Source organism: Pyxicephalus adspersus, chromosome 2 (genome assembly GCF_032062135.1).
Source record: "Pyxicephalus adspersus chromosome 2, UCB_Pads_2.0, whole genome shotgun sequence".
NCBI classification, from domain to species: domain Eukaryota; kingdom Metazoa; phylum Chordata; class Amphibia; order Anura; family Pyxicephalidae; genus Pyxicephalus; species Pyxicephalus adspersus.
In genome coordinates, this window is record NC_092859.1 from 142,873,969 (window position 1) to 142,886,003 (window position 12,035).

General features: G+C 39.1%; 1 protein-coding gene across 1 annotated transcript in view; it reads right to left on the minus strand.

Annotated features, from left to right (window-relative positions):
• Nucleotides 1-1,077: 1,077 nt before the first annotated feature.
• The window catches only part of RGMA (repulsive guidance molecule BMP co-receptor a), a 48,460-nt gene continuing 37,502 nt past the window's right edge, over nucleotides 1,078-12,035 (minus strand). Inside the window, exons 3-4 of the mRNA XM_072402688.1 lie at nucleotides 6,498-7,015; nucleotides 1,078-4,894 (exon numbers count right to left, since the gene is read on the minus strand). Of these exons, the coding sequence (XP_072258789.1) occupies nucleotides 4,187-4,894; nucleotides 6,498-7,015 (1,226 nt within the window). The 3' untranslated portion in view covers nucleotides 1,078-4,186. The remainder of the gene's footprint in view (nucleotides 4,895-6,497; nucleotides 7,016-12,035) is intronic.

Sequence of the window (12,035 nt, forward strand, 5' to 3'; positions counted from 1 at the left end):
ATCTGTAGGCATGAGGTATGTGCTGAAATGTGTGCATTGAGGTGCACCGGTAATGTATGCTGGGGACCATTTATAAATAAATAGATGAGTTTAAAAATGAATGGCACTGCAACACACTGCATTTAACATTGTGCCCATGTGCTGCGGTAATGTGTGTAAAAGCAGCATTTTACCTTCCATTACTGAAAAACATTAGTCTTAATTTGTTCTAAATTTGACATTTCGCCCTTCTCACAATGCAATTTACTATGAATAATGGCAAGGCGGATTACAAACTTCTAAATGCTTATTTACTGGTGAATGCATTGTGTAGTACACGGCTAGAAATTGATCCAAACACCTTCGCTTGTAATGGTGCACCATCATTTATATATTTTTTTTACATTCCGTTTATATGTAGATCTGCAGGCAGGGGGATAAAAGCCTCTGCCGAAGCTTCATAATACTTTCAAGCAGCTTCTTCTACAAAACCATCAGGGTTACCACTCCTGTAGGCAGACATTGTACATTTGCTTTAGTTATGTCAGGGATGTATCATTCCTACAGTGGAAGCAGTTTTGGTGCCCATGCACTCCTATGTATATGTACTGTATGCGGTATTCTTCTCCCCAAGAATGTTTTTTTAAGCTGGATGGTAAGAAGCTGTAGATGGGTGGCAGCCCCTTTATTGTGACCCAACTTTTCAGTAATCACCCGGAAACAGCTGGGTGGTCACTGAAAAGTGCTGGGTGGTGCGCCCAGCTAAAAGGATCTGGGGAGAACATTGTATGTATTTATGTAATTTCTGTCATTCTTTTCTGATCCTCCCTATTTCCCTTCTGTGAATATATTAACATTTGTTAGTGTCAAGTCACTAAAACAACGCATCAGCTGACAGGGCCAAATTTCAGCATTTCTTTAATGGCAAGTAGAACTGTGGGGCATTATATGAGAAAAGGTAGAAGGTATATTTACAAAAATGGAGCATGATGGTAAAACACTATTTGGTTTATAGAAGACATTACCCCTATCTATGTATACCATATATATGTTTCATTCCATTTCCCAGTCTTTTTAAAATAAATGAACAACTCGGAGTCAATGATAAAAACCTTTACTTGCAGTTTTTCAATAAATAATTTACAATATCTACATGAGTCAATGTGTATGAAGATAAGTAAAAACAGGTTTGCTTTGTTTCCCTTTTGCTGTAGTACATACGTTTATGTTAGATGGGTCTATCTTGGCATTATTTAATGAGAAGGTTTTTAATTTTTAACACAACCACAATAAAGTGCTTCACTTATTTCTAAACATTGATACACCGTACCCCCTTCTCAACTGATAAAGTTACACTGCAAAGTTATTTAGATATTAGAACTAAGCTAGACAGTAGGCAACGTTCAAAGGATGGGCAATCTGATGTCTGCTCATGGCTGGAGAAACACAGCTCTGCTAGACACTTCATGGAACCCCAATCTGGTGAAGACAATAGACTGTTTGCAATACTATCATGGGAAATTCAGTTATAAAAAAATACTGCATCATGATATGCATTGCAACACCAGTAGCAAGGGGTCTTCGAACTTTTTGGAAACTTTGAGAGAAACCTTGCTAAAGAAGAGAAGGTTTTTCTTAGAATTGTCTGGTGTAATGTCCAATTAGTGGCTTATATTTTAGGTATCCCAGGAGCCAATAGGACTTCTTGAATTAGCAAGAGATACAACTTTTCTACTATTATTAATACAGAAACCTAAATTCTATTTTTTTTAGGCATAATGGCTACCAGGTTTCTGGGAATTGTTCATCTCTGCATTTTGGTGTAACCAAGCTCTTTTTTTTTGCAGTGCATTGGTGAAGTACACATTTACAATTGAACTAAGAGCTGAAAGAATAAAATAAGGAAGGGTTTATCTAAATGAAATTCCTATTATTATTTTTACTACTTTCTAATGGAACTCAGCATGAGCAGACCGTTGTGTCTATTTCATCCTACAGGGTGAATGTGCCCGAGTCTACATTGAACCATTTAGCCATCGATACATGAAAACCCATGGGTACACCACCATTCTTCTTCAATAGGTACACCACCATTCTTCTTCCAGGTGTTCAAAATATACAAAATGTGCATTTACCATAGGGACATATGGCCTGATGTGAAATGCTCTCAACACAGTTTAGTAAATTCTAGGGGTGTACCATGGGTACCATCCACCCTTTGGTGAAGCTTTGTTCAAACAAGATGAGTAAGCACTGGAAAATAGTACCTTTGGATGGGTTTTTAATAGTGAAGATATTAAAATGATAAAAATATGGCTGCCTGGAACCCAAAATGTACAGCAAAGTACTAATAGACCATTATGTCCTCTTGCACACTATACAGGCAGCTATTGCGTGGTCTGAACCAAGGTTCCTGAGAATTCAGCTTGTCATTTGCCTTTTTCACTGCTAACGTATGTTATATTCTATGTCTAATTCTTTAATGCTGGTAAACTATCAGGAATGTTGGTACAGTCCACTTAATAGACGCAATAGATAAGTGAAATAGCACTGGAACATACCAAGTCCGAGTTTCCATAACAAGTTCTGGATCTGATTAACAGAAGTCCTGTTTTTTCCCATGAGAGTTCTACAGTTTACACAGTACATCAGGAAGGTCAAAATTCAATCTAATGGGAATAAAGTAGTTTCCACATCTAGCTTTTTTTTTTTTTTTTTTAACACACACTGAACACATTACATCTTTTTCTATGTACAGTGATGCTATTAAAAAACACAAACTCTCCACATATTATAGACAACATAAATTACATCCAACACGAGTTGCATTTTTTTGCGTTAAATCTGACTGCTATAGGTATATATTTACACTTAACTTCTGCTTTAGTAATCAGTGTCATACCACTAAATGGTCTGTACTATGATCACTGGTTTAAATACCAGACTGCTCTGCAGAACATTCTGGAATTTATAACCATAATATAAGCTGTAGAGTTCTGCTTTTCTCACCACTGGAGGCCACTGAGCTCTTGTAACACCAACTCTTAGATGGCTTATGGCGGTAACTTGTTCAGTTCCTCCAAGCTCTTATCAGAATGCATCAGCAGCTAAGGGGAAAAGCTTGCACCTTGACCAATTTGCCCATAAAAGTGCACCCTTAATGGTTACAGCTGACATAGTGAAATGTTAACCCAGACGTTTCAAAGATCTATTCTAGTTTTAAAAACTAACAGGTTAACCAAGAATTCAATTATAGCATAAGCTCTATGGTTTTGCTTTTTAAAGCTTTAGGTATGTAAAAAATCGTGTAGTCCATTAGAACCAGATTTTCCCTTTCATGCACTAGAAGATAGATTAAACCATATGAAGTCTAATGGCTGGGACATCATCAGCAGGTTTTCCTTCAATCATAAGGTTCACTGGGTCCCATGTAACATAAGACCAACATAGGCTAGAGATAACATGCCAGATCTGCAATATATGTGTTGGTCTTTACCTATACTTTGTAGGGTTGTTTTGGCCAATGCTAAATATAGCTACTTGTACAATGGACATGAAAAGCACGTTCCCATATGTGCTACCTGGTATTTTGTCATCAGATATTGACTAAGCACTCTTAAATTGTTCATGCATTTACAGCTTATTATGGATCACAAAAGCCACATTCACAAAACGCTAATTTTCACAGCCACCATGATACTTGCAGTACCACAAGTAAACTAGAGGGGATAAAGTGGTTCCCCTCCATGACTTCAAAATGTTGCACATGAGGTATGGGTGCATGAATTCTCCGCTAGGCAGATTTGACAGATAAGCAACATCTGTGCTTTATTCATGATTATTTTGTGTCAGAGATGCATAAGCAAGGTAAAGGCTCTCAAATTTGCTCTCCTAGAGGTCCATTTCCTAAAGGAGTAGAAGAAACATGTATAAAGGCAGCTGCATAGTGAGGATCATCAGATGGTGGTTACCCTTTACATCAATGGCAGATGTCTCTCACTAGAGCAAATGCAGAAGCGGTAGATCTGCCGAAAATAGTTTTGTCGACTCCTTGGTGTTAAAAGTATTAACGTGTACCTTTAGCAAGTTGTTGAATATTTTAAATAAATTATTCATACAGGTGTTGGAACTTGTGCTTTCACAGAAACAAATACAACTTGAGTAACTAGGCTTGCACCTCTGCAATCATCCCACAATGTGAAAAGATTTACACGGTAAACATAACTTTACAGAAACACTGAAACAAACACACTAATGCCACAAGAAGCTTGGACACGTCTAGGCTTAATTGAGAAGCCGAATTACCAGGCACCAAGTCTGTGGTCCGTTCATACAGATGAATTTTGTCCTTATTGGAGTGTAATGACTTTACATCCTCAAAGGCATAATAAGCAGCTAGAGTGAAATTCACATCTCCTGTAGTAAGGAGGTCAAACACACAGGAGTGAAAGTAGAGGTCCTCCACTGGAAGCTTCTCCCTACATTTGGCTCCCGCCATTTGAGGGGTGAAGGATGATCCACTGGAACCAGTGCCAGGCCTCCTCAAGGTAGTCTCTGGGGTTTGGGAGTGAAAGGTTCGGAAGTCAATTTGCTGGTTCTGAGGGCAGCCCTGTAGACACAGGTAAAGTCCCTGGTTTTCCTTGTCCTCTACTGCATTTACCACATCCTCAGGCATGCGCACGGCAAAAGTAAGGTATCGGCCAACTTGTCGGACCACTATGGTGGTGCCAATGTATTTGGCTTGAATCTCTATGTGCTGCCCAGCAACTTTTTCAATAATTTTCAAGCTGTTAGCTCCACTTTTGTCTCCACCATTCTTTGACCCATCTTCAAAAGCTGCAGGAAGCTCATCCATTTTAGCTTGGTAGACTTTCTGGTCGACACACTCTTGGAAGTCCTTAAAGATTATTGTAATCTGTGGGGGAAAAAGTAAAAAAATAAATACCAATTTAAAAAAATAAGAATAGGAAGAAATAATAAAGATAATCTATAAAAGGTTTCCCACAACTTTTGCTTTTTTTTTGCACTTTTTTAAAATCAATATAAAAACATTGGCGTGCAACAGTTCACAAAAAATTAGAAGTTCGCATTTGACTGTTCGGAGAAATCAGACAAGGTAAAGCAAAAATCTGATTTCTTCCTCTGCATTACCACAAACGGCTTGAGATTTTTGGATGTTTCTACCTTTGTGTGTTTCAGTAACTCAAATTGCATTTATTATAAAAAGAAAACTCAAACAGTATGAATGGAAACCTCCTTTCTCCTTGCTATCCATGGCTAAGTGTTAATAATCTGGGTACTCAAGTGCAAAGATCTCACCCATGCACTCCACAAAATATACAAGAATTTGTTGTTTACCAAAATATAAATATCAGTTTTGGGTGCACCAACCCTTTAACTTGCTACAATCTACCAAAAATGCAAATAGCATTGTAGAGTCAACAACTAATGATTACAAGATGATTTTTTAATTATAAAACTAAATGACAACTAAATGTAACAAAAATATAAACACACATATTTATCGATGCTTTCATAGGTTTAAAAAACAGCTATAAATGATAGACTGTTATTTATAACCAAAACAACCTATATATGAAAAGACAAATGAAATCTAATAGCTTAAAAATTGATAACATCTTTTATAATGCAGAAAAACGAATGGGCCAATAATAAGGCTTTGGGAAGAAAAGGCAAACTTTTTGGTCAATGTTTGCGGGCCAAGGCACTATTAAAGGTGCCTGCTTTGTAGTGCCATTGGCTGTTTAGATTTTTTCTCTCTAAATGTTCTCTTTAAGGGGTTGTGATTGAAAGGTTTGGGGCAATTTAGGTGTCAGCTTAAAGTTTATGATAAGGGGGTAAAGATAGGGGCCATGTAGTCTAGTAACCTGGATCAAACTAATTCTGCATGCTGCTGTATTCTATTCACATCCTTAATAAAATATTGGCTAATGGTTCTGCCATATATTCTAATGGTTTCATGTTAGATTTACCACAATAGGAGGTAAAGAAATGCTTTGTATAACCACATTTTAATTTTGAATATTCTGCTGCAAGCAGTCATGCCTCTAGGAGGCAAGACAGACATATCATAGATCTAGAAGACAGACAATTAATAAAATACCATTTAGCTTTCAGGCCAAAGGTGTCAAAAAGTCTAATTGATCCTTCGGCCTGAAGCATTAAAAGAATGGAAAGAATGTGAACACAGTGCCAAGGGAGATCTAAAGCTATCAGGAGATCAAATGACCAACTCAGAATATTCTACACTCTGCAGCAACATTCATTTAACCCACAAGCTTTGGAGTATTTTTGTTGCTCAAAACAGCCTATTGCAGTTTTTAAGCTGCAGTGGAAAAATTATAGCTAATGGACAGAAATGAACAGATTTATAGGAAAAACAAAAATTTTAAGGTACATGAAATTTTGCTGCAGCAGCAGCCTGTGAAACCTTTGGATAAAGTTTATGGTCATATTCCAGGTTAGTCCAGAGGTCATCAGTGCAAAACTCAACTTACCTTGCTTGTAGCAGTAGCAGTGGACCCCGGATGTACAGGAGTGTTGGTAACTTGCACATTCAAGTAATTATTGTCTATAAGAGGCCATGCCCCCTGAATTTTGCAGGTTTGGAAAGTGTCCGAAAACGTCCTAAGATGGGGATCCCCAAAGAGTCCACAATGGGTATAGTTTGGTGCAGAGGCATGCCGGTGGAAATTCTTTTCATAGTTACAGACCTCAGGGCTGTCAGACCTTTCCTGGCTGTCCCACGGAGGTGGAGTGCGTACACGAGGCTGAGAAGTGGGGCCATCTTTGGAACAGTTGTGTTGGGTCATGAGGTCATCAATGCCATGGACAGCTGAATGGTAAGCCAAGTCTCCTCTACAAAAGCGGGCAGTGCGTCGCGTACAATGTGCATATGATCTTATCGCTGTGCAAAGCTCCACAGGGTCCTCTGAGCCTATGTGATGATGGGAGTTCGTTGTAGTTGACCAGAACTCGGAGTTACACTTCAGAATTCTACACGAGGAGCCGAATGCTGAAAAACATAACAAAGTTTTTAAAATAAGTGACTTCATAACGTCACAAAAGATATATAAATCTTGTGATCAAACAAACTCATCATGAAACAGAAGGTACAAAATATGGAAGCAATCTTTGACTTGATTACATCAGCTCTGACTTTTAAGAAAATTTTACTTTCATGCAATAAACTGGAACAGATCTAAAATACATCAGTCTAAAAAAAACAAAAAAAAAACGTGAATACATTTTCAATCATCCAGACACCAAATACCGCAGCTTTTATCAAATCACCAAAGAAAAGAAGATCTATATAACGATTGGAGGAGTATCTACGTAAAGATGGTGACATTTATCCATCCCAAGGTTACGTACACACACCAGATGATTCTCGGCAGATACGGGAATCTGATGTGTACAACAGGCGTCCGACGCCATTCATGAATCTGTCCTGGCGGAAGACGAACAACCGCAATGGAAGTGAAGGGGTGCCGCTCGCTTGTTCTCCCCCCTCGCCTATCTACAGAACAGAATGGCACTGTATGTACAGAACTCGTTAATGCATCTTACAGTTTTTTTGTTGTTGGAAACGATTATGAAAGATCCTTTCCAACAACAAAAATCTAATGTGTGTACATAGCCTAACAGAACAACTGTGGAGCACAAAGACAACACAACGTACCATCCAGTTCAGTCTTTGCAACTGATTGCCAAATGATTCCTTTCAATAGCAAAAAAGGGAAAGAAAATGATCCCTAAGGAGACTTCCTCCGCTCAATTCCCTGGAAAAGCTCCACTCCATTCGATGCATTTTTTCATGCAAAGGAAATCCAACATATATAAAGAAAGAGGTCTCATTGTAAGGTCAGAAGCAATCAGGCCAATTTAGGATTAGGTCCCACATCAGCTATGACTCTGAAACAGAGAGATGTTCAGGGATGAGTGATTGCATAAAGGAAATCTGACCTGAAAGAAAAATGGGGGCTGACGGTGCTGACCTCTTCTTCCTGAGAATGCCATTTGCCTGGGGGTCATGCAGATGCTCTGTGACTCACCATCTTGAAACAAATATACAACTATTCTGAGTTTTCACCAACTTTTATTTGCTCCACAATTGTTTGAGGATAGTAACTCCACATACAGATAGGCTACTCTATAATTTGTTTTCCGTGCTGAAAAATACCATGCGACTTAGTTTGCATCTAAACTGCATTATATTCATATATTGTCATTTATGAGGATTGAAACTCTTGAAATGCCAAGTTTTAACAAAACATTTTGACTTTCACAGCAAAGGTAGGAAAGAAAATCTTAAAGCAAAAATAGAACTTTATAACCAGACATTATACCAGCTGTCTTGGAAACAAATGCATGGGGCAACTGTTGTCTCATGTTGCCGGGATTCTTAAAGCCCAACTAAACACAAAACTGAGCAAGGCAAATTGCGGTAGCAATCATGTTGGTTAAGTGAAAACAAAAGAGTGGTAAACAGAAAACCTGTTTATGGGCCAAAGGAGTGCACAATGTACTACATATTCTTTCCTCATCTCTGAATTCAGATGGAGAATGGGTGATTCAGATGAGGCCAGCCACTCAAATCAAACTACATTTGATAGATACCATGGGCCTGATTACTACTATTAATAACAAACAGGATTTATATAGCGCCAACATATAACGCAGTGCTGTACATTAAATAGGGGTTGTAAATGACAGACAAATACAGACAGAGGAGGACAGGACCCTGACCCAAGGCTGGGAAGGATACACTATCACGATCCAGCAAACCTGCAATGGATCTGGTGCAAATAGCTATGAAGACCATTCCAGGTTTGTTGGATCATCCAGCTTCACTGATGAAAGTGTATCCTCTCCAGTCTTTAATAAATCAGGGCCCATATGTCTACATGAGGAGGTAGGCTTGTAGCCAACCGTCAAAGGATATGGTGAGCAACTGTAAGATCTCTATCTGTTACAGGAAAATAAAAAAGGCACAAGATATCCAGTATCTGCACAGCTATAGGCGAGCAACGATACAAAATTGTTTTAGAATTTGCCAAGTTCCGTTTCAAAGATAATACTTTTCATTTACACTCCTCATAACAAATTTGTTGATAATTTGCAATTTGGCCTTTAAAAGAAACATATGAGTTTATAGGTGTAAAGCAAAGTACAAGTAACATATATAAGTGTCCTGCTATCAGTTAGTATCACATACCAGGCAGTAAAACAGAGCACAGGCTGGAAGTGCTTTGCTAATCCTGACACCAGCCCCCACACCCACACAGCAACCACAGTTTATTTGATGTTTATGAGATACATACTTGTGAAAATGAGGAGGAGGGGGAAAAGAAATGTGGTTCTCTGAATCACTGTAATATATTACTAAATCAATAGCCCCAGAGGCATTTAAAAGCCGGCTGTATGGTGTAGTCCAACAAAACGGCCTTTTGAGTGCTAGTTGGATGATGGCGAGTTTAGGCACAAATCAGCAGATTTACTTTAGGTATCCAGATTTAAAATCTCTTAGTTGGAGTTTGTAGTCTACTGATGAACCATTCAAAAAAGCAGTGAAAACTGTGGTATATTCTGGCCTGCTGTTTGGACTACTAGTAAACTACTACTCAGGACCTTCTATTACTCCAGTGTTCTCTCCAGCTCCCTATAGCTGGGCGCACTGCCCAGCACTTTTCTGTAAATGCTGTTTTTTAGTGGTTCCTGAACAAATTGGTTTGTAAAACAAGGGTTGCCACCCACCTACAGCTTCTTCCACCCAGCCTAAAAAAAATTCTGGTGTAAAAAGTCTGGCTGTAAAGCCACCTAGGTTGTTCCCCATCAACCCAAAGAGAAGACACGTCCTAAATGTTGGGTTTCAAAGGTCTGGTGTGTTCATTATTCTAGTAACAGTAATAAATCCCACAACTGCTATCCGTTGGGAGGTTTTTTCCATTGGGTCTTGCGTCGTCCTGGTATCGGTGCAGAGGGAGCGCAAGAGCCGCCATCTTCTCCTCTCTTCTTTCGGGTTTTTCTTCCTACGTCACCCAACGCAGATGCGAGATCTTGCTGATCTCACTATACATGCGTGAGGTCAGCACTTTTTCTCCTTCTGCACATGCCCAAGCATTTCGGGCATGCGCAGGAGGAGCCCTTTCATGAAAGCCCAGAACCTCCTGGTATGTGTGACGTAGGTATCCCGTGAGGCTCTGTGCTCCTATTCATTCTTAATTGCCTAGGCAATTGAGAAATAAGGGGGCAGTGCTGCACCCTTTTTCTTTTCCTTTTTTAAAAAGGGTTTTGTACTTTTGTTAAACACAAACAGAATTGTTTACCCTTTTATGTAAAGTCAAAATTTATGGTTTAGGTATGCTTTAAAAAGACTTTAAAGCTGGACTATGGACAAGCCTTCCATCTTTCTCAGTTTGATGCACACAGGAAGGGTCCCGCAGTGTGCATTAGATGCTACAGCAAGTCTGATAGAGCCCACCTCTATCCCTGGTTGGACATCCAGGCTCATCCAGTCCTCCCAGCCTTACTGGCCCTAGACCACCACATTTGTTCTTTGGATTTCAGTTCTTTCAATCCTTGGGGGCGCAGCATTACATGTATATGTTATCACAGCTTCCACAGGGTATAGACCCTACCAACCCTTCCCACCAGCCATAATCTAACAGTATTTTAAGAGAAGCACAAAGACCCCCTGATAATGTCATTAAGTTTAAATTAATTTTAAAATTTTATTAGCATTTGAAGAGAAAGAAAAAGTATTATAGTAATCATAGTAACTAAATCTCATAACTGCTGCATAACATAACATAAGTAATTTATGAATGCATTCAAGAAAATCTGAACTGGGCAAAGGGTTGGTATGGAGTTTATGAAGAGTTTAGGATGGACTCCAGTCATGCCTACCATTTTGCACAATTGTACAAGTTCCTCTCCTGTGCTGAAAAAGCGAATTAGAGAAGGCAAAATATAAGCAGATTAAACTTCAGCTTTAAGGTCTGGCTGCAGGAAAAGATATGTATTAGACTTAGAAACTGTGTTTGGGCTGCATGAAAAAAAGTTGCTTAATGCTCAGAGTATTACCTTGTGTTCGAGCTGAACTGCGAAATACAACCCCAGGGCGATGCAGGACAGCTGCGTTCCCAGGTGAGGCTGTTAGAGTCTCATTTCCTCCCACCCAAATATCCTCACTATTTAAGAGTACATACTGGCTGCAGGCATCAAAAGCATACATCTAAATGCTGCTGTGACATCTGTCTGACTGTCTCGCAGCTACTAAATAAATTGCTATGTCCTTGCCAAGAATTTTTTTTTCTATTATTAATATAAAAATGCAAGCTACGCGATATTCTATCTCTATCAGATTTCACTTGCTTGCTGTTAAAGAGGAAGCAACTTGTCATTTTTTGCTCTTTAAATATGGCACTGGGAAATAGCGATGGACTACAAATAACAAGCTTTACTAGCTGGCTGGGGCTTTTCACGTCCTGAATCTGTATATAGAACATCTTTCCCTGAGCTGTGCTCATAGTTTATATTTCACTACATTATTTCCACTAGTGTTCCTGGCTTTCCTCCACCTCAGCCAGCAAACAAACACCGAGAAGTCATGGAGTCTGAACACTGTATAGATGTTAGGCAATGAATCAAGATGAAGCCTTGGGTTGTGCAGATGCTCTTAGTGAACTACGACAACTCCGCACCAGCCCTGTCCAAGAAACATAAATTCTATATATATTTGCACGGATAATCAGAAAAGTCAGCTTAACAAAAGGGTCCATTCACTCTTTTCTTTGTTAAGTGGTAGGTAGGGATGGGGCATTACATGTAGAGTCCAGAAGCTTTGCTTTCCTTGATGTCCCTCATTGACCTGCACTGGTGCAGTTTCAATATACAAAAAACAATTGAACCACATGCAAACTCCGGTTACTGCCCATTATCAATCTGGGGTGCCTAGTGTTTGATAGTGGACATCCAGGAGGTGGTAAATGTCATAGTAAAAGGAAACTGAATTTAACCTAACCTCTGTTTGC